The sequence below is a fragment of the Vombatus ursinus genome, unplaced genomic scaffold (assembly GCF_900497805.2).
Source record: "Vombatus ursinus unplaced genomic scaffold, bare-nosed wombat genome assembly UNPS02014813.1, whole genome shotgun sequence".
NCBI classification, from domain to species: Eukaryota; Metazoa; Chordata; class Mammalia; order Diprotodontia; family Vombatidae; genus Vombatus; species Vombatus ursinus.
In genome coordinates this window covers 21,516,880-21,541,173 of record NW_020954591.1, presented here as the reverse complement: position 1 = coordinate 21,541,173, position 24,294 = coordinate 21,516,880, and the positions used below count along the sequence as shown (strand labels likewise).

General features: G+C 33.2%; 1 protein-coding gene across 1 annotated transcript in view; it reads right to left on the bottom strand.

The window, feature by feature from the left end:
- Positions 1 to 24,294, bottom strand: part of PSPC1 (paraspeckle component 1) — a 59,670-nt gene that overhangs the window by 22,239 nt on the left and 13,137 nt on the right. Inside the window, exons 3-6 of the mRNA XM_027877668.1 lie at positions 22,156 to 22,251; positions 21,093 to 21,289; positions 6,697 to 6,781; positions 4,624 to 4,729 (exon numbers count right to left, since the gene is read on the bottom strand). Coding sequence (XP_027733469.1) covers positions 4,624 to 4,729; positions 6,697 to 6,781; positions 21,093 to 21,289; positions 22,156 to 22,251 — 484 coding nt within the window. The remainder of the gene's footprint in view (positions 1 to 4,623; positions 4,730 to 6,696; positions 6,782 to 21,092; positions 21,290 to 22,155; positions 22,252 to 24,294) is intronic.

Here is a 24,294-nt window from a genome sequence, read left to right as displayed (position 1 = left end):
TAGCAATACCATCCATTTTGACTAGCATCTTGGGATCTCAATGACTATTATGACAGGAATATTGAGACTAATTACAATAACAATTAAGGCTCAGTGTTCAGCTTCTCATTTTGATCTCATTTCCAAGAACTAGTTTGAAATTTTACACATCCAACTAAAGTTTATTTGCCACAAATTACAAATTCAGGTTAGAAACCTACAAAAAACTATTAGTTAAGAACCTCTAAAAACCATTTTGACATAACACCTCTAAAAGAAGACTGCTTTACCATCTGTCCTCAATGATCAACATTTCAAATTGTATAAAAAATGAAAGGTGAAGATGCTCTCAAAAGCAATTTTTAGCAAGTTATGTTGAAAGTCAAATTGCCATTTGTGTCTCAACAACAATCCCTTTAAAAATGTTTCCTGCTCAAAAATTCAAAGGGAAAATGTTTTAAGTATTTGAATGCCAGAAACAATAAAAAATGAAAATGATATTATGCTTCAGTCATGCTTCATATTTAAGTAAACCATCAAAAAATACTTACCCTTAATACCTAGCATACTTCTATTTAAATTCTATTCCAATGACTTAACTCACTATGACAAAGAGATTGAGCTCTCAAAGCATATGTAGAAAGTCTATGTTATGACAACATAAACCTTAGAAAAATACAAGACCTGAGAAGGATTACATTCTTTGTTGTTCCATGATCACCATCATTTGAGAATTTCCACTAATCCATAAAAATTAACTACAAAGGGATGGATTTTTTGAGGGGATGAGTGGTAGGGGAACAATGAAATTTCTAAATACAGAGTTGATGGGAAATTGTGCCAGAATCAATGAAATTAGATTGTTGAAGAATTAACATCTAAAACACAATAGTTATCTGACAAATAATTAACAATGCAGAAGAAAAAAGTCCAATTGGTCCTTATTCCATATATTTAATTAGTTCTTGACAACTTTCACTGACATAATAGGACATAAAATATTATTATGCCAGAAGGTTTTTTCAAATTTTCTCCAAAGATAACCACTAATATAGGTTACAAGATTTATAAAAATAGCTATTAACTTAAACTATGAACTGTCCACATAAATAATACATAATTGCAGATGAAGTAATATCTATGATGAATAGTGCACAGGCACTAATAAATAGGGCCAGAAACTCAAAGAGAAATTTATTTAACTTTTAAAACAGACACTTGTAAATTGAAAATGAGGTAATATTCTCTTCACTGCTGAAAAACAAATGACAGGAGTATCTCCATCATAAGCTTTTATATCATGTCAAAAATAAATTATCCTTACTCCCTCTACCTTCTTTTAATTGAAGCACCACACCCCGCCATCCATATGATTCTGGCATTTCATGTGAAAATGCTAATTTACATGTATATTATCTTTCTTGTTAATGTGGCTTTTGCAAACATTACTTTTGCCAACTGAAAAGGCACTACAAGAATGCTCATTTCCCAGGATTAAAATGCCTTTACTTTTCTTTTTTCCCTTATAATGTCCTCCCATAATTCCTACCAAAACACTCTCAGTTTCCAAATAGGTTCAATGCTTCAAACACACTGTGTATAAACAAGCACGTAATATATTTAGTACATCACAAGATTAATGTAGCAGGAAGACATTCTTTAAGAAACCTTACGCTCACAAAATGCCTGCATTTTTGCAAAATGAGCAAATCATATGAACCCAGTAAAACTTAATTAGAAATCTGATTCAATTCATTCAAGACTGTGGGAAAAATTATCAGAGAATATGAAATAAGGAAAAAAAATTCTCATCATTGAGCAAACACCATGAAACCTAGGATTATGCTGTGGCTTGTTTTTTCTTGTCCAAGAGAAATTGAGAAGATGTTTTACATAAGATCTTTACATTTAAGAGTTAAAACCTTGGACACATCCCTGGGTCATAAGAAAATTTAAAATATGAATTACAACTTAGGAATATGACTTTTACTTATCTTTGAGATCTCATTCAAATCTTCAAAACATAGTCACTGAGAAACATGAAACAGTGGCTTTAAGACCAACACTGGAGGCCATCAAAAAAAAATTGGGGGGGGGGGGGGTAAAAACGTGAGGATTTTTTTTGTTCCTCATTACCTCAAAAGGAAAAAAAACTAAGCCAAGTTAGAAAGACAGATGGTTCCTGTAAGAAATTAGGTTTCAGTTATTCATATATTCTGTGAAAAAGCTTACAGCAATGGAGAAAGTTTAATACCACAAGTAACAATTTATAGACATTTCTGCAACACAGAATACAAATCAAAGTATAAAGAAGTACTACTTTACAAAAGGAACAAGTTATGAATTTTTAAAAAGGGAAAGGAGCTTATTATACAAAAACAAAAACAAATCACCCAAGACTGGAGGTTTTAACTCAACCTGAGAACTTACCATTTGGTTCCTCTCCTTTTAAAACTGAACAATGAAGAAATAAGATAGCACATGAGGGCCTACTTTCAAAGTTTTAAAAAACAAAATCATTCAGAACATTTACCAATACTTTTCAAATACAATTCTTCTATAATGAGTCAACAGTAGATATAAAAATTGTAACTACATATCTTTATCTTGGTAAGAAATCTGGAAGATCTAGTAATTATTGTTAGTTATAGAAAATATTCTCCATTCAAAAGATAATGGTACCAGGCAGAGAAAAACCACTTTAGTGATACACATTAAGTTAAATATTCACTTTTAATAATATAAAAAATATAAGAACATAATTTCCTATTTAATTCTAATGTCATAGCATTAAAATTAAATTATAATTATATACTACAGGAAATACTGTTTTAGTCAGAAAATTTAAGATCAGAAAAATTTTATGTGAATATATTTTACACTTTTCAATGACTCATTATGCATGACTGCATATTTATACATACTCACAAATGAAGCCATTTTAGCCAAGAAAATGAACAAGGCTAATGAAGAGAATATGGTTCTTCTAAAAGTCTGTTTTTTATGAATGTATATGCTATACAAAGGCACATACAATAATGTAAAATTATGCTACTATGCAAAACAGCAAACTGAATATCAGTTCTAGAAGACAATCACTATTTAAAATGTCTGTATAGGGAAATTTCCTTTTTTTAAAATAGAAGTGATAGTTAATGTCAGGTAAGATTTTAAAATATTTAAATTATTATGCTTTAATACTTCAAAACGGGATAATTGATGTTTTTTCAATCTTAAAACAATTCTAAAAATGTAAAGCTATTTCTTCGTTTAACTATATTGTTTTAGCAAAACATCAAAATGATAACTCCTTTGAAATAAGGTATTATTTGCAAACATTGACATTAGCCAGAAATTTTAAGTATGGAATTATTTTTAAAATTCTAGATTCTATTGATTTAAGGTCAAAATATATTGAGGCAGCTTAAAGCTGAATAAATTAACATTAGTTAAAAGCATATGATGTAAATACTATTTATACCATTGCTTTCTATTCTTAGACAACATTCAAATACTGCTTTGACATCCTTTCCATTGCTGAATAATATCCTCAAAACTATCACTTACTGTCAATAAAGACAAACTTAACTGATGTTATCACTTCTGAAACACCTTACGATAGGCTTCAAGGAAAACAAAAAGATAAAATGATACATATCAAACATCAATCACATTTTAAGTGGTTTATAGCTGACTATTTTAGGCTCGACTCAAAAGATAGCATTCATTTTTCCAAAATGTAATTTTTTAAAATTAACAAAAAAGTACCATTTACTATATTATATAATATTATCTTTACTTTGATTTAAAATTATTAAAAGAAACCACTTAACTATACAAGTTTGTGTTTTCTCCTTACATGAAACAAAAGCAAAAATTTGAAAAATCTAATAAAATATTTTAAAAGCTTCCTTTTTACAAATGCTGTATATTTTTTTAAAACACGATAAAAAGACCTGTAAAAGTATCAAAATGTTACCTCAGTTGAATAATATGGACTTGAAAAAAAGCTAAACTGGTAAAACATTAACTATATATTTAGCTGCAAAGAGCCCCAAGCTGTCTTTAAATTTACACAGTTCATTAGCAAAGTTTTAAAATCATGATACAGCCAATATTATATTCATTTAAAACTCCTAAAATTTATTTCTATCAAATTAGAAACATGTGGAATAATTTCGATTTTAAAATATAAATGGTAGTTGGAAGTTGTCAAAATATAAAAAATGTATTTAATCATTTTTAATCCATATTAAATTTTGTCACAGAAAAACTTACAAAAATTGTTGAGTAGAACAGCCAAAAAAGGACTTTCTGTTATGTCTGGTAAGTAACAGACAAAGCAAGTAGAAAAGAGGGACTCTGCACAATTACATAAGGATTAATACTAATTATAATAGCAATCAGTAAAATGCTGTAAATTCAACTTGTAATAGAAATAAAGAAGTCATGAAAAGAAATGCCTAATAGGACACCACCCTCATAAAAGTATTTTCATGGAGGTAAGAACACTGGAAAGAAAATTTACTTCTCGCTATAAAGAAATACCTATTGAAGGAATAAATCAGATATTATTATAGCTTGTATCAAGTGTCATACTCCTGTCGGAAGATTACCATTTTACTTAACTAATATTCTACTTACATTTTCCAAATAATTTGGTTTAAATCCTTCTTGCTGTCTTCGAAGTTCCTCTTGTTCTCTATGACGTATCATCTCTTCTTCACGACGACGATGTTCTTCTTCATGTCTAAAGGATCACATATTAATCTCTTAATACTGTGAATTCTATCTCATGATGTAACATTTCATCTGACTACTTACATCTTGTAGCAACTCTTATTACTAAGCATGTATTCCTTTACTCTGGTGACTTAAACTCATTAAGCAGAGAAGAAATAAATAAATAGCCTCTACTTATAAGGAAAAATGGCATAACCACAACTGAACGCAGAAAACACACAATTCTTTTCCTCACTCTCAATTCCTCAAAAATGTCTATTTTTGTTTTAACCACCACCAGACCCCAATACTCACACCAAATTTAACATTATCTTTAACTCTTCCCTCTCCCTCATAACTAAAATACAATCAGTGTTGAAGATTTATGCTACATTTCCACATCTTTGCAATCATTCCTCTCTTCCCCATTATCAACTAGCTGGGAATTCTAGTTCTACGGGAAATAAAAGCAAAGAAAGAGTTTTTCCCTCAGTACTTACATTGGAAACTTAGTGTTTTTCCATTTGAAATAACATTAGCTCTGGGTCTTAAGATATTTGATTGTGATAATTTTAAATAGGTCCTTTTCCAGATCTTTGCTTTTGAGATTTTTAGCAAAAACACATTTTCTTTTGTCATAGCACCTATCATGGCTTGTGTGATTTTTAAAAAATTACTGACATGTCTGCTTATGCTAATTGACTCCCTATAAATGCCAAAACTACATCATTTAAAAAGAATGTAGAAAGGTATCAGACTAGGGTCACTACTGTAAATGCTAAGGACTAGTCACATCAAGTAAGGAAAACCAACCATATGATAATTCCTGGAGAACATTCTTTTGGATTAGATGAATACAACACCACTTCAATCATATGCAGGAACAAAGCATTTCTTCTTCCATCATAATAGCAACCAACTAAAAATTTCCTTCTATGTATTTGGTTACACTTGAAAGTCGGATTTTATATGTGATGAGTATATTACAGAAGCAATCAACCACTTATTAAGATAATCTTCTTTGAAATATTTCACAATACATGACATGAATGAAGAAGCAGATGGGAAAAGACTGAAGGGTTGTAGAGGGTAGAACTACCACATACCAAGACAGTGATCTAAAGAAAACGTAGCAAGCAAATACAGCTGAAGATTGATTATAGACTTATCTTCTATCATGAGACTCTAAGAACTAAATGGCTAAAATGAAGTAAATAGGAGCTGTGCTTTCCATACCTCTATGCCTTTGCCTAAGTATTTCTGTTCTTTCTCCCCTGCCTACCTGTCCTTTCAAGTTCTTGTTCAAACCAAGCCTTCTTTCCATCTTCCCCTAAGACTGTAATATCTGCCTTCCCTGTCAAAACATTTTTGTTTGCCTAATGGTACTTAATATATTCAATCTTACATCACAACTGCCCATATAAACTTCTAAGATACTACTACGACATCAGGGAACATGTATTATTTATTTCTGTCATCACTGAAATCAAATGTATATTAAATACAACCAAATGCTGACTTTACCAATTTCCTCGAAAAGCTAAAGTACTCAAAGAGATATTAAAATCCCTTTAAATCTTTCCAATAAATAACTTGATGATTCAACAGCCAATGTTCCTATGATATTTTAAAGTCTTAGAAAGTAGTTTCACACACGTTTCATATACATCATTTGTCATAGCACAAAGAAAAAAATTATTTTAAAGTTTTAATTCAAAGACCTGGGAAATCACTCAATTTATAAACATGAACAGATGTTGAGAATCTCATCCTTCTCACTTATTTTTCATTTCTTTCAAGCCAGCAAATGAATCAAGAACAGCCCTCAGTACTATCTACACAATTCTTTTATCCATTAAACCATTACTTTCCCCAAATTTTGCAAGCAGGTTTTACATAGTATTTTTATTTCTAAAAATATTCAAGCATATCTTAAAGTTCAAACATTATGCTGAAGTAGGAATTCATTTGTTTAAAAAAAAAATCACCATTTACCTCAACTGTATTTGCTTGCGTTTCTGAAGCTCTTGATTTCGAAGTTCTTCCAAACGTCTCAGTTCTTCTTGGCGCCTCATAAGATCTATAAAATATTCATTTTAAAATTATATCAATTATGTACAGTCAAGAGGGGATAGCAAAATCAATATAATTGTATAAAATCAGTTTTCTCATTCAAAAGAACTAGAATAAGCAACTAGAACTTTTTAAAAAAATTGTTATGATACAAACTTCACTCTTGCTCCATTTTTGTCAGTATGATGCTCTGCACAAAGCAGAAACTCAGTAAAGGCTTACCAGAAGTCCTTTAGTAAAGTTTTTTTCTCCAAAAGCTAAACTTGCATTATATCTCAACTTTAATCAGCTTTAAGATTCAATCACATTTGTCTCACATATAACTGCTTTTTGTCAAATCAATAATAGATAGGGCTGGATGACTTCCTAAAGATCTTTCAAGTCCAATTTCCTTTATTTTACTTTATATTTAAGTGAGCCCAGAAACATTACTTTTAAATTAATTTCAAATTTAATATTAAAGTGATTAATTTTGATAATTCCTTTCTGTGAGTTACTCATTAACTGAGTACCCTAGCCAAAGATATCAAGTTAGGAAAACAAGAAAAAAAAATCTACTATCCAAGAAGATAATGAATGCAATATTTTAGAGCTGACCTCCAATATAAACCAAGAAAAAATGACAACTACTGATTCCAAATTTATTATTTTAGTAAAATTTATCTATGCCTTCTAGAAAAATATAACAGAATATAAAGAAATTTTTCATTCATTAACAGTCTGTTTTCTTTATAAAATTCCTTAAGACTAGAAATGGTTTTAAATAAATCGACCTCAGCAGGTAGAGAGAAAACATCAGTGTTCATCACTTCCACAAAAGATCATATACTATCCAACCAAATTGACCTTGTCACTGAAAACTATCCTACCATAAATGAAAAATAAAATATTTTTTAAACATCCACCTTTCTAACTGGATCCCTTAAACTCACCTTACCATCTAATAAAATGTATATATCCAAGATTTTTAGACAGACATAAATACAAAAGCCATTTCCCAATAATGAAATGGTCAAAGAATATAAACACTTTTCAAAAGAAGTGAAAACTGTTAACAACCATATAAAAATGCTCCAAATCACTAATTAAGTAATGCAAAACAAAATAATTCTGAGGTTTCACCTCACATTTGGCAAACTGGCAAAGACGACGAAAGATAAAATAGTTAATGTTGGAGGGATTATGAAAAGACAGATACACCAATGTATTCTTGGTGGAGTTGTGGATTAATAGAACCATTATGGAAAGCAATTTTTGGAATTAGGTAAATAAAGTGACTAAAATGTTCATACCCCTTGATCCTGAGTCCAATGTTATGGATATATCCCTAGTCATTGACAAAAAGGTTCCATATACACTAAAATATTTTTATCAGCATTTTTTGTGACAGCAAGGAACTGGAAACAAAGTAGATGCCCATCAAATGGGGTATGGCAAAACAAACTATGGTATACAAATGTAACAGAAAAACTTAAAATGGAGAGAACATACACCACAAAACAACTGAACGTGAAAGCTGTGAAATTACAAAGAAGTTTGGCCCCAAAGAAGAGATGAATTCTTATAGTTTCCTCTCTCATCACAAGAATGCTGGCCTACTTGCATTTCCTCAAACATTATACCCCATTTCCAGTTTTCCTTGGCAACTGCTTGTCCCTCATACTAGGAATGCTCTTCCTTCTCACCTCTGACTCTTAAACTTCTTTGACTTCCTTTAAGATTCAGCTCAAATTCCACCTGTTTCAGGAGGTCTTTTCTATCACCTTAGCCACTAATGGCTTTTCCTTGCTATCCATTCCCCTTACTCTAATCCATCTATACACTGTATGTATCATCTTCCATGTAATTCCTTCCTGTCCCACCAGATACTAATGCCGTGCCTTCTCAAGAGTGAGTGTGTGCGTGTAAGTAACTAGTTGTTTACATATTATCTCTACCATTAGAATGTAAGCTCCATGAGGACAGGGAATCATGTTTTACATTTCTATCTCTAGTGCTTGGCACCCATTTAATAAATACTTGTTTACTGAAATTTGAGAAGATATCTTCCTCTATTCCCCCAACCTTTGCAAAAGTGGGGATACAAAAACATACAATATTACATAAAAGTCAGAATTTTTTGATGTGCCAATTGATTTGGATAAACTTTTCTCTCAAAAAAAATTTTTTGTTATACTCAATGACTACCTGGAAGAGGAAAGAAGGGATACAGTTTGAAATGCAAGAGATATAAAACCAAAAATTGTAAAAACAATTTTTTAATTCTTCTTACATATAAAATGCATCATATAGAAGGACATTTTTTCTTCCTTTTCACATTTAATCAAGATTTTTCTCTATAAGCAGAAACAAAAAGTTATCCCAAAATAATCACCTCATGATTAGATAATACAATAATACAGAGGAATGATTTGGCATAAATAAACCTGGTACAAGACAAACTCATTTAACTTTAACATTCACTTTATAACTAAACTAGTAACAATTTTTATACTTTCAATTAATTATACAAACTATCCATATGAATTCAAAATTTACTTAAATAGTACCTTGTTTTTCAACTCTATTTTGGGAGTTTAATAAGTATAGCAACATAAAACAGTTAATAAAGCTTAAAAATAACCTGTAAGTTTCAAATGTTCTAACAGAATGATTTGAAACAGACAAGTTTGGTTTATTCAAAAAGGTTAAAAGGTATTATTAGTCCATGAAAACAAAATAAATTTTTCCTCAAAATGAGGAAATTACAAACATTCACAACGATGACAAACTTGATAGAATTAGGAATTGTACTAGCCTAACAAGGATTTTTCTCTGCACTGATGACTAAAAACAAGATAGCATTTAGAAAAAGTAACTTCTAATGAATCCACTGATATTTATCATTTCTTGTTGTTGAGTCATTTCAACTGTGGCCAACTCTTGTTAATCCCATTTAAGGTATTCTCGGCAAAGATATGGGAGTGGTATGCCATTTCTTTCTCAAGCTCATTTTACAAATGAGGAAACTGAGGCAAACAGGGTTACGTGACTTGCTCAGGTGATAATGGATTTGAACTCGGGTCTTCCCGACTCCAGGCCCAGTACTCTATCCACTAAGCAGCCACCAAGCTGCCTCACTTAACATACCAAATCAAATTCTAAATGCTGTGGATTCAAAGTCTACAGCCTCTCTCATCACTTATTTCCACTCACATAACCACTAGGCTAGTTCAAGGCCCTCATCACCTAAGGGCTGGTGAGTCATCATGGACTACAACAACAGTATCCTACTCAGTTTCTCTACTTGAAGTCTCTCCCCTCTACAATTCATCCTACACATAGGTGCCAAGGTGATTTTCCTAATGCACAGATCTAATCAAGTCACACCATTATTCAAATCTCAGTCGTTCTGAAGTCCTTTCACTAGCTGAATTGCCAAGCACTCAAACCTACTGCAGAGAGCACAACTTGAATGGGCTGGCCTCACTGTTCAGATGCTAAATGTAAGTTTTCCTAAAAGACTGTTTTATGGAGAACTCACACAAGGCCGATGCTCACATGATGGTTAGATGAAGCAATATAAGGACACCATCAAGGTCTCTCTGAAGAATATTGGTATTGATTGTGAGACATGGGAAACAGTGGCAAAGAATCATCCAGCATGCTGTGCCCACATCACAGAAGGTGCTATGCTCTATGAGCAAAAGAGAATTGCAGTAGCTCAAAAGAAACGTGAGATGCACAAATTTAGAGACATCTCCCTTTCAAATGGTCAGAGACTATTTGTACCAGACCTGAGTTAAAGCTTTTGGTATGACCATCCACAGCTGGATACACTGTACATTGACCCAGACATTGTCCTATCATTTTGGTCCTCTTCAGTACAAAGGACAAACCACAACAAGAATCCCCATCGGTCTTCTACTCGTCGTCTTTCCTGGTTCCCCCAGCTATTGTGCCTTCTCCCAAGGTTTGTTCTGACAGAATACAAGCACCGTGAAGGCAATGACTGCTTTATTTTTGTATCTTCAGCATCTAGCACAGTCTCTGGTACACTGGAGGTGATTAATAATGCTTGCAGAATACTGGGTCTTGCATACCTAACACATTCCACTGATCTACCACTCTATTTCTTAGCCAGTCTCAAGTAGTTTTGATGATTGCTGCTTTATAATACAATTTAAGATCTGGAATTGCTAGACCACCTTCCCCTGCATTTCTTTTCATTAGTTCCCTTGATATTCTGGACCTTTTGTTATTCCAAATGAATCTTATTATTTTTTCTAGCTCTATAAAATAATTTTTTGGTATTTCGAATGGTATGTCACTGAATAAGTAAATAAGCTTAGGTAGAATTGTCATTTTTATTATATTAGCTAGGCCTACCTATGAGCAACTGATGTTTTTCCAATCATTTAGAGCTAATTTTATTTGTGTGAAAAGTGTTTTGTAATTGTGTTCATATAGTTCCTGGGTTTGTTTAGGCAGGTAAACTCCTATAAATTTTATAATGTCTACAGTAAATTTAAATGGAATTTCTCTCTCTATCTCTTGCTGCTGGGCTCTGTTGGTAATATACAGAAATGCCGATGTTTAAGTGGGTTTATTTTATAGCCTGCAACTTTGCTCAAGTTGTTTATTATTTCAAGTAGTTTTTACTTGATTCTCCAGGATTTTCTAAATATATCATCATATCATCTGCATAGAGTGACAGCTTTGTTTCTTCTTTGCCTATTCTAATACCTTCAACTTCTTTTTCTTCTCTTATTGCTAAAGCTAACCTTTCCAGTATCATACTGAACAAGAGTATAATAATGGATATCCTTGTTTAACTCCTGATCTTACTGAAAATGCTTCTAGCTTATCCCCATTACATACAGAAGAATTCATGACCGAACAGGAGATAGAGAACATTATAAAATGCAAAATGGATAATTTTGATTACATCAAATTGAAAAGTTTTTGCACAAACAAAGTCAATGCAACCAAGATTAGGAGGGAAGCAGAAAACTGGGAAAGAATTTTTACAACCAGTGTCTCTGATAAGGGCCTCTTTTCTAAAACATATAGAGAAATGAGTCAAATTTATAATAATACAAGTACTTCCCCAATTGATAAATGGTCAAAGGATATGAACAGGCAGCTGTCAGATGAAGAAATGAAAGCCATCTATAGTCATATGAAAAATTACTCTAAATCACCATTGATTAGAAAAATGCAAATCAAAACAACTCTGAGGTACCACATCACACCTATCAGATTGGCCACCATGACAAAACAGGAAAATGATAAATGCTGGAGAAGATGTGGGAAAGTTGGAACACTAACGCATTGTTGGTGGAGTTGTGAAATGATCCAACCATTTTGGAGAAACAATTTGGAACTATGCCCAAAGGGCTATAAAAATGTGCATACCTTTTGACTCAGCAATACTACTTCTAGGGCTATATCCCGAAGAGATCATAAGAATGGGAAAAGAACCCACATGTACTAAAATATCTATAGCAGCACTTTTTGTGGTGGCAAAGAATTAGAAATTGAGGGGATACCTATCAACTGGGGAATGGCTGAACAAGTTGTGGTATAGGAATTGTAATGGAATACTATTGTGCTATAAGAAATGATAAGCAGACTTCAGAAAAAACCTGGAAAAACTTGTATGAACTGATACTGAGTGAAGTGAGAAGAACCAGGAGGACACTGCACACAATAACAGCCACACTGTGCGATGACTAACTTTGATAGACTTAGCCCTTCTCAGCAATGCAAGAATCTTAAGACAGCTCCAAAAGTCTCATGAATGCTATCCACATCCAGAGAAAGAACTATGGAGTTTGAATGCAGACCAAAACATACTATTTGTTCTTTGTTTCTCTTCTGTTTTGTTTCTTCTTTCTTGTGGTTCCTCCTATTGGTTCTAATTCTTCTTTACAACATGATTAATGTGAAAATATGTTTAAAAGCAATGTATATGTAGAACCTACATCAGACTTCATGCAGTCTTGGGGAGGGAGAGAAAAATTTAAAACTCAAAAGCTTATGGAAGTGATTGCTGAAAACTAAAAATAAATTAATTAAAAAAAATGCTTGCTGAAATGATTACTAACACAACAGCTAGTAATCTTATTGTACAGTATCTCTAAGGTTTAAAAAGTGTTTTACAAACACCTCTCTTAAAAAACAAGAACTGCAGGGCAGCTAGGTGGCGCAGTGGATAGAGCACAGGAGGACCTGAGCTCAAATCTGGCTTCAGACCAAACACTTGACATGTACTACCTGTGTGACCTTGGGCAACTCACTTAACCCCAATTGCCTCACTAAAAAAAAAAACTGCAAAATAACAGCATCTTTGAAATCATACTGTTTAGATCATTTTATGCTTCTATTTAATGTGATTACAAAACTAGTCTAAAACAACAAATATTTTAATAATACATATTAAAGAAAAAGACACCCAAGTATAGAAAATAAGATAAGCAAGTACTTAAGCAATTCAACTTGGAAAGAAATTAAGACAAACAGCTTACAACTGTAATAGCACTTTTGAAGGTTTAGAAATTATATTCCTCAAAAACACTCTGTAAACAAGGCAATGAAAATATTAGCCCCATTTTGAAGATAAATAAACTGAGGATGAGAAGTGGTGATCGTTCAAGATCACGCAATTATATAGCAGAGAGAAGATTCAAACCTCTTTTGTAACTCCAAATCCAGTTCTCTTAGCAAAATATGAAGAGCATTGTAGAACTAAAGCGTCTCTGCCAGTGACCAACAGAGAACTGTGTGAAGAGTCCATCAACTCCAATGTGATCATCATTCTAAATAATATTCTATGTACACCGATCAAAATGAGGAAGACATATATGGTAAGAAGACCAATTAGGAAACTATCACACTAGTCTTGCAAACAGGTGATACAGGCCTAATCTAGGGCAGTGGTTGTGTATATAGAGTATTCATAAGGTATGAGAAAGAAATATTACAAGAGTTAAAACAAAGTTTGGCAAAGGACTGCATATGTGGGGTAAGGGAGAATAGGTAGTTAAGAATGAGTAGAATGAGGGCAGCTAGGTGGCGCAGTGGACAGAGCAGCAGCCCTGAAGTCAGGAGGACCTGAGTTAAAATTCGGCCTCAGACTAAAATACTTGACACTTACTAGCTGTGTGACCCTGGGCAAGTCACTTAACCGCAATTGCCTTAAAAAAAAAAAAAAAAAAAAAAGAAATAAGTAGAAGGTTACAACCCTGAATGACTTAAAAGAATGGTGGTGGCACCCTTCATAGTAACAGGGAGGTTAAAAAGGGTGAATTTGAGGGAAAAGATAAGTTGTTTTGGACATGTCAAATTTGAAATACATAAAGGACAACCAGTTGAAATGGTTCAAAAGGTGGCTGGTGATATGTGACTGGAGCTTAGGAAAGAGCTAGGGATAGATATACTCATCAGAGATTAATTACATAACTATACCCATTTGGAATTGATGAGGTCACTAAGTGAAAGAGTATAGCAAGAAAGAGAAGAGTTTAGGACATCACCTTGAGGCACACCTACAGCCAGAAAGCATGATATGGGAGATGAACCAGCAAAGACTGGGACAGATAGGAGAACCAAGAGAGAGTAATGTGACAAAACCCAGAGATGAGTGGGTATACATAAGAGAACAACATAATTCTGGAAAGAGCTATTTCAATTGAGCAATGAAGTTAGAAGCCAATTTGTAATAGGATTAGAAGAGATTCAGAGAAGTGAGGACAAAGGAGGTAGAAAGGTATTTTGACTAATTTGACTGAGAAGAAGGTGATAAGAGAACAGCTTAAGGAGATGATGGGATCAAATGAGGGTTAGGGAAAGAAACTAGACAGGTATCAAATCATATTGAGATAGCTGGAGCACATAACGTTTCCTGGATTCACTGTACTAAGTTTAGTATTTCTTAGTCCATGCTTGTATGGACCACCAAAGGGCAACTAAGAACCAAAAAATTAGCTCCCCCTCAAAAAAGCCCAGATCTTTAATAGAACTTTCAAGCATTCTTTGAACTATCACAATGTATAAAGGGCACTAATCTTAGCTTAGTCAGGAAGACCTGACCTTGAATCCAGCTTTGGAGACTTAACTGTGTGACCCTGAGTCACTTAACTTCTCTCAGAATAAGTTTATTTACCAGCAAAACAAGGGTAATAAGAGGATCTAGTTCACAAGGTTGTGGTGAGAATCAAATAAGATAATCCATGCAAAGAGCTTTAAGGTTGACTCATATAAAGCTTATCTATAATTCCTGCTAGAAAAGACCAAGTTTAGTTTAAGTTTGAAATGAAAACTAGAAAGATAAATACATTTGAGCATTCAAAGGGAAATTAAACATTGAAGACAGGCTTATATTCTAATATGAGTAGAAGAAATAAATGTACTTTTAGAACCCTGATGTCATTAAGGATCAAAGAGGAGAGATAAATAAGATGGGGGGGAGGGAAGTAGAGGGATGATAATCCTTTTTGATAGTATTAAAAATAAATGGAAGGAAAAAGAAATATACTAGAGAACAAAGGAAAAGGAAGGGGAAGTTGTTCATCTCACAAAATGGAATATCCAAGATTAAAAAATATGCAAATATGGAGGAAAGGATGAATCTCACTTTCATCTGAAGTAAAGGAGAGCTGAACATACTTATACATTAAGAGTCTGGTGTAGAAATACATTAAACTTAGAAGAAAACAGGTATAGACAGGACAAGGAGAAAGGAGGGTTGGATTAGTTGTAAATAAAACAAAATACAAAGTTGGAGGCATGAAGGGATGATTAAAACTATATTTAAATTGAAGGAAGAGGAAGAGTAGAAGCACAGAAACACATAAATATCATTCACATCATCCTTCTTTGTAAAGAGGAAGGAGGAGAGGAAAAGAAAAAAAGTACAAGAGGGAGAGACACATAATTATAATCAATACCGTGATATGGGAGGGTTCTCCAGGAGGGAAAAGAATAAGGAAAAATTTTTAAGCCATGTAAAAACAAAAGCTATTAATAAAAAATGAAGGTGAATGGGTTAAACTCAAACCTTTGAAGATGAAATAGAAGGCAAGATCCCATTAGAATGTTAGCACATTATCATAAAGTCCCTTCTAATCATTCATATAAAGTTACTTTTCTAGAGTACTTTTGAATACTGTTTGTATTTCAAAGATTCTATTCAGCCCTGGTCTTTTCCTCAAAAATCCCTGAAAAGTCCTCTAGTCCATTAAAGGTTAGTTTTCTCCCTTGAAGGATTATACACTACTTTCCAGAGTAAATTATTCTTGGTCATAAGCCCATCTCTTTTGTCTTATGGAATATTACATTCCGTAATGGAATACCATTGTTCTATAAGAAATGATTTGCAGGTGGACTTCAGAAAAACCTGGAAAGACTTACATGAATAGATGCTGAGTGAAGTGAGCAGAACCAGGAGAACATTATACACAAAAAACACCATGTGATGAACAACTATAATAGATTTGGCTTTCCTCAGCAATACAATGATCTAAGACAATTCCAGAAGACTCATGATGGAAAATGCTATCTACATTCAGAGAAAAAACTATGGAGTCTGAAAGTATATTGAAGCATACTATTTTCATTTTTTCTTTCTTGTGGTTTTTCCCTTTTGCTCAGATTCTTCTTTCACAACATGACTAATGCTGAAATATATTTAACATGATTATATGTGTGTAACCTATATCAGAGTGCTTGCTGTCTTGGGGAGAAGGGAGGGAAAGGAAGGAACAAAATGTAGAACTCTTAATCTTACAAAAATGAATGTTCAAAACTGTCTTTGAATGTAACTAGAAAAAAAATACTATTAAATATAAAAAAAAAAGAAGAAAAAGAATAATGTATTCCAAGAATTTATAGGCTATGATCCTAACTTGACAAGAGATTTGAACTATTTCTTCTTTCTAGGATACCTGCAGTATTTCTTTGATGTTTTTTTCTGACTTTTACCTAGAACTTCTCTTTTGAGGAATTCTTTCAAGAAGCAATCAATGGATTCTATATTCACTTTGCCCTCTGGTTCTAATAGATTTGGGCAGGTTTCATTTGTTATTTCCTAAAATAGTGTTGGTCAGCCTATTTTTGGTCATAATTTTCAGGGGGCTAAAGATGGTGTCCAATGAGCTTAAACTCTTTTTTTCTCCTTTCCAGGTCGGTTGTTCTTAATATCAGCTATCTTACATTTTCACCAATTTGTTCACTTTCTCTATTCTAGTCATTGATTTGTTTGGTTTATTCTAGTATTCCAGAAGTCTCTTAATTGGATCAGGTTTGCCCCTTTTTTTCCAATTTTTCCTCCACTGTTTTAATCTTTTTCTTTTTTTAAATCTTTTGCTTCATGTTTCTAAGTAGCCACGTAGTCCTTGTTCAAAATCTATTTTCCCCTTTGAGCAGCTTATAATTGTTATGGATTTACTCTCTTTATTGGGGAATCTTTAGATTTACAATTTTTATACTGCTTGTTTTCTTCTTTGACTTACTCATCTCTTCAGCTTTAGTTCCAGAAATGAGTCTTTGTGACAAAGCAAAGTCCTCCTCCCTACAGGACTTTTGGGTTGGAGGGGTTGGCCCTGACGCTCATCTACGTAACCTGAGTTTCTCCAGTTGATACCCACCTACTTGGATTATGTTCCCCTGTATTTCTGAAGTTCATAGTCCTGGATTTTTAGGGCCCTGTATGTCATCTCAAGACAGAGAACTAAGGTCTTTGGAGCATGAGCTATCCCAGTCTAAGCACCCTACTCCATAGAGCTCCCAAGATTGCCATCCTGGTGCTTTCTGTCTTCCCTGATTCTTTTTTGGGCAGATTTCTGCCTTTGCTACCTCTAAACACAGAGTGGGCCTTGAAGATTGTACCTATCTGTGGAATGTCACTGGTCAGGCTGGGAAGGTGAACTCTTAGAAGTTTTAATCCCCACAGTCGAGAAAAATGGAGCATCACCTGAAATGAAGCCAATCAATACCATCTCCTTTTCCTGTTGGCAGTTACCTAACTGACTAAATTAAAACACAGTTCATTCTATTCAGTGGCAGTCTCCAGAATCCAAGCCATTAAGAATTGCCTGTATCAAAGTCCCCTTTAAATACCATAGTAAAAAACGGGTCATCTATCAGTACAAATAAAGGATTAGCTAGCCAGTAGCCATGTCCTTCCCAATATGAGTCACCCCTAAGAATGTTACTATTAAGTTCATTAAACACATTCATGCTTCAAGTCCATATGGAAAGGAATCATTACTGCTATATCATGTACTAATGGTAATGGCAGATCTAGAACAGAGTCTAGCTATCACCTTATAAGTCTGAATGCTTCTAACATGCTGAAGATATGTTCACTGTAGGACAATATTAAAATACAAATTCCACAACAAATCAGGACACAAGCTCCCCTTTTCTGCTGGTTAATCATCCAATGCATATTACTATATAAAGTTAAAAGCAACCCTCATGTAACAAAGACTCCCTATAATGGTGACATCAAAATTTCAATGCCGCTGTAGGTAATTCGAAATCGACCTATAAAAGCAATCTTTATCCTTGTGATTCGTGAAAATACCCTGAAAAAATACGTTCTTTAGAGCTGCTTTGTATCTACAATTCTCAATTCTTTACAGAAATACTAAAAAGCAAAGACGGCCTTAACTATAAGTTTTTAAAGGAAATAAAATGGTCTCAGACCTATATGGATAGAAAAACCAATCACATAAAAAATATATCAGAGACTAAACTAGATGAAGAGGTAGTACTATCCTGTAAAATTAGTGATTTATAGTTTGGAAGAGTGGAGTATCATAAAGAAGCAACCATCTTTAACTTCCAAAATGGACTTCTGGTTAAAGAGCTACATTCCCAAAGTAGCCAAGCCTTCTATGACTGAAGAAAGAAAATGATTTAGGTTATCAAAAATAAGGCAAAAATAACTAAGGCAAATCACAGAATATGCTTTTAGGGATATTTTTATAAAATGGGAATGACCATTTTCAGGGTATTTTCATAAATATGTCACGGAAATAAAAGAAAGTAAACTCAACAACTTAAAGACATACATGCAATTAGAACCACTCTAAGATAAAGAAGCAGCTGTTTTCTGTAATACCCATTCTGTAAGGCCTTTACAAGGGAACCCAAATAAGAAAACTGAATTCCTTGTATGTCACAAGGGTTCAAAGATGAATATAATAGTATTGTCCCCTTACGTAAATCAAAGGCCATTTACCCTCTCAGATTGCAAGTTTTGGGACTGTTTGCTTTACAGAAGTCTACCTGTGCTTGAATACAGCCCATTTCACACACACACACAAAAAAAGATGACAATATCACAGCAATCATTTAGAAAAGAAAATTCACCTTAGAAACATTAATAACTGAGAACTTCCATAGGAAAAGTACTCATAAAAGCAGCTTCTACACTCCAAAGTTACCTCAAAACAAGAGTCAAAGTGTCAAAAGTGTAAGGTCATCAAAATTTAACACCTGCTATGTGGGAACAGCAATGATTTAATGTAATTATGTTCCATCTACATATTTTTCTTTTTCCAGAATACCCATTTTACCACTGTGACGCACAGGTATAAGACTGCTAAGAAAACCTATCACCACCTAGAATTGCCTATAAAGCATCAAAAAGATGTTATTTCTTGTCAAATATAAATATCCCTAACTAAAAAGCAAAAGGAAATTGTTCCAGACTGCATTACATCCTACAATAACCTAAGAATATTTTATCCATAAGCAGGTACAAATAACTACTAGTCGTACATCAGTCATTCTGAATGTCATGGATAAAAGCATATACTCCCTGGCAGTCTGCTCATACAGATCAGGTGCCCTCAAAATTTTGCTCTTCCACTGAAGGTCATAATCAAAGTTTTAAAAATCAAGTTAATCTGGGGGTGGGGTGGGGGAGTTTTGGTTCTTATATGTGACTTCACCAGTGTAGGGAATTCACCAGGAGAAAACATTCCTGTCAATGAATGAAAACAGCTACTCAGCACCTTAAGGAGTTTCCTTGGGTGCTAAGAAACTCAATGACTAGTCCAGGGAACCATAGTTATACATGTCAGAGGCAGAAAAGGGCACTAAACACATTCTCTGACTCTGGGCTGGTCCTCTACCGACTCGATATCACAATGTTGCAGAGCAAATATAAAATGTTTAACTGAAAACTATTTTCAACATAAAATAATTTAATAAAACAGTTTATTAAGAATATACTTATTCCATAGCAATTAAGGGGATTAGGAAATAAGGAGATACAGAAAAAGGCAAAGGCAGAGAAAAGGTAAAAAAAAGAGGAGGAAAGAGTGAGAAAGAGAAATGGAAGGAGAGATAAAGTGAGAAAAGCAGTTTCTGAAGTGAGCATATAAACTCTTCTTGTTCATGTGTCAATTAGCTAAAAAAAAAAGACAGCTCTTAAAATTGCTAGTTACCCATAAATCTTTAGGCTTCTCCCTTTTTTTCTCTTTTTCCTGTTATTTTTGTTTTTACATTAAATTCATTTGCAAATATTTATTTCCCTCCCCACAGAGCAATCCATTTTAAGCAAATAGCTTCTCTCCCAATGAAACATGAAGCCACATTAAAAAAAACAAACACAAAAACCACGTATCAAGACAAGAATCATATCCAGCCTCCAGAAAAAGAATCTCCACTTCATCAAATCCATCTCTATTTATTTATATATGTACTAAGTGATTTAGCATACTACACTTAGAAGGCAAAAGTAAAATAGGTTTAAAATACTGTACACCTCAACATGAAGAAAGGGAAACTTAAGTCAACTTCAATCCAGTCCTGCAGATAATAATTGTGCCATATGACATGAACTATAAGTAAAGAAAGGAGCACTTAAATCTTGAGTTTAAAAGGCAAAATATTTCAAAAGTTCATTAATATGACAATCTTTAAATACAAAAATGCACTACTCTTTCAGATGCCATAAAAAAATCTTGTTTACCATAAACTAAAATGTTCCTATCAATCCACTTCCAAATGAGAAGCAACAGTTTTGTAGTGATCCATTAAAATGTTCTCATCCATTAATATTTTCTTGTCCATTCATGCTAAAGAGCATGAAAGTTTAAGACTAGCTATAGTTAAGGATATAGTTTATGCTTATACAATACAGTGGTTTAAACAGAGACTAAAAACCTATAGCCCAAGACATTATCAGCCCCACACTCTAAAGCTTTTGTACAAGTTAGGTATAAACTAAACATTAAGCAGCCTTTTGTTTGCCAGAGAGTATCAAAGCCTAAACTTCGGTAAACAAAGTTATACTGAAACTAGGAAAAAACTAGTATTACCTTGCCTCATCAGCATTAACTGATGTTCATGTCTAGCAGCTTCCATTTCTGCCTCTAGTTTCTCTTTGGCTTCTCTGATATTTCTGTCAACCTGCTCCCGCTGCTGCTTTTCCATTTCATCCAGTGCCTTCCATCGTGATGCATACTCAAATTCAAATGTTCCAGGTTGAGCAAACCGGGGAGGTTGCTCTCTTTCCCTAAAATAAAATTACATTTAAAAACATACAAAGATAGGCTTATATTTTAAAAGGCTGTACTATCAAAATGCTTTCCTCAAAAACGCTACTTCTGATTTTAATTCAAATTCATTTATATACAGGTAGCTCTCAAATTATCAATTTTGGCTTTCTGCAAATTTGATTTTTGAACTTGGAAAAGATTTTCTATAGAAACTAAGTCACAATTGGTAATTAGGATTCTAAGCTGGTAGACATACCTAATTAATCATAACATATCTGAAACATAATAATACCTATTTTTCACCTAGCACTAACAATTACAACCTATTTCTATGGGAAGATCTATTTCCTGTCTCAACTAAGTATGGCAGGAAGACATTTTCCACCTCACTTAGCAGCAAGAATGCTACTTGCTCACAAACTACTCCCATCCATCATCCTAAGAACAGAATGAGGGACCCAATCAGTTTATATATTTCCTCAACTCACTTAAGACCTAAGTTAAACTAGAGCTTCTATTCAGTAGGTATGCATTACCCATTTAAATTACTAAACAGGAACACAAGAGTAATAAAAGTAATTTGGCATTCTGGAAGTGGAAATTCCTGTTAACTGGCACATCTGCACATCAATACGCAAAATAATTTTCATAATGATCAAAGCATACTATTATCCTAAAGCGACTATGAATCGAATAAAGATTCAAGTGTCTTCAATATAGTTAGCATTAAATGTACTTAATCCTACTCTAGTTCTCTGAAAATCTGGCAGTCCAATGGAACGTGTAAATAACTCTACATTAACCAAATTATCTGATTAACCAGCTATGTAGAATATCAAAAAGTGAAATGAAAAACATTAGTTGCTTTTTTCAAGTAGCTTACTTATGATATTGTTGTGTCTTTTGCATTAGTTTCTCTGGTAGTCCATCTTCATCATCAAATTGTTCCATGGGCTCCACAATGACTGGCCGAGGTGTTCTGAGGGTATGAAACATTTTTAAAAATGTAACTGAAGGTACCTAAAATGACCTTTCTCTGAGAAATTTATTTTGTTCTATGGAAATTTTCTTATCAACACATTTATTCTAGTATCTCAGAAGAACAAAGTTAAAAAAATAAAAAATTTGGTTTGGATTTACATGGGCACTAAATTCTTCAAGGTGCATTAGAAACATTTTTAAAATAATTATATTCCTCTTTCTGATGGTTCCTCCCATTGGTTCTAATTTTCACTTACAACATCACTAATGTGAAAATATGTTTAATAAGAATGTATATGTATAGCCTATATCACACTGTGCGCCGTCTTGGGAAGGGTGGTGGAGAGGAAAGGGGAGAAAAATTTTAAATTCAAAAGCATATGGAAGTAATTGCTGATAAATCAAAATAAATTAATAAAAAAAATTTTAAAAATAAAATAAACTAATAAAAAATAAAAAATAATTATAACAAGTTTTTTATTAGCATTAGATATTTGTTTTTACAATAAGGATATATATTCTTTTCTTATAGCTATCCTAACCCACCACCATAGCATATTTTGTTATTTCACAGCTCACTGATGAAATTCAGAGTAGCTAAAAATAATTCATTTTTCCTTTTCTGGTCAGCTGATCTTACTGTGTGTAATTATTCACAACATTAATAGTAATAACAAATTTCCTGTATATGTAATGCAAAAAATTATTTGGGTGACTCTAACAGTGTCACCAGAAAGCTAAATTTACTATATACTCTTCCACATTCCTAAGTTAACTCTCCATCCCTTGTTTAAGTAATACCTCCACATCCTTCCTGGCCTAAAATCTACACATCTCTGTTCAGAGACCAAATCTGTAAACCAAAAATCAGGGAATCTCCAACACAAACCAACCAACTTTGCATATAGCAGAAAAGCAATCAATAAATATTTGTATGATTGGTAATAATTCTCTGGACACAAAATCCTCACTCTTTCAGATCCAAACTCATGACACAAAGCATGAGACCCTATACTATCAGTTGATCTCTATCTTAACCCTTCAACAGGATAAGAAAATCTTTTCCTCCTTCCTCGTAAAAACCAGTTGCTGTTCCCAAGGTCCAGAACTCAAGCTATAACTATTAACTAACTAAAATATATTGAGCATTAAAAATGGCTTTGGTGAACTACTCTGGGAGCCCTAAGTACTGCAAGTAACAATAGTCACTAAGCATTAAACACCTACTAGTGCAAAGCACTGTTAAGCACTTTTAAACTGGAAAAAGGACTCATTTCCAAACAACTAAATTTTAAGCTGCTTTCTTCAAAAAGAATTTCAGCTTTCCACAACAGCATATCCAAAATATTTGCCAAATGCTTTTCCAAAACACAGAACCAACTATATTGATAGCATTACCCCTTACCTACCTGTTAAGTTAACATTTCTCCTTGAAGCCTCACTCAACAAACCTAGAAATCTAGATTCTCCTCTGAAATCCTCTAACATTGATTTATAGCACTCATTTATTAATTTTGCACAATTACTTTGCATCATTATTTATTTTGAGAAATATATCCTGTTTGTGTTATTATTTATTTTTTGAGTAATATGTTCTGGTTCCCAAGATGATGAGGATTGGCAGCTAGGTGACTTAGTAGACAGTGCTGGACTTGGAAATCAATCCCACTTATTAGCTATGTGACTCAGGGAAAGTCATTTAACATTTAAAAGTCTATTTCCTCATCTGTAAAAATGAGAAAAATAATCGCAACTATTTCAGAGGAAAGTTGTGAAGGTGAGCTTTACAAACATGTTGTGATTATTAGGAAATACTCATGATCAAGAAAATAATATACTTTGAGCAAACAAGTACAATATTTGCATATAGGTAAAAGAGTTAGAAAAATAAGATGGCAAATCTCATAAAAGGTAAAATCAGCCTAACTAGATAAAATTAACAAAGATATCCTACCAGGAAAGCCTAATGACAAAACATAAGAAAAGAGGCTAAGTTTAAGAGACCTGGTAAATCTTTAAACATAGAGAAAGAGCAAAAAGA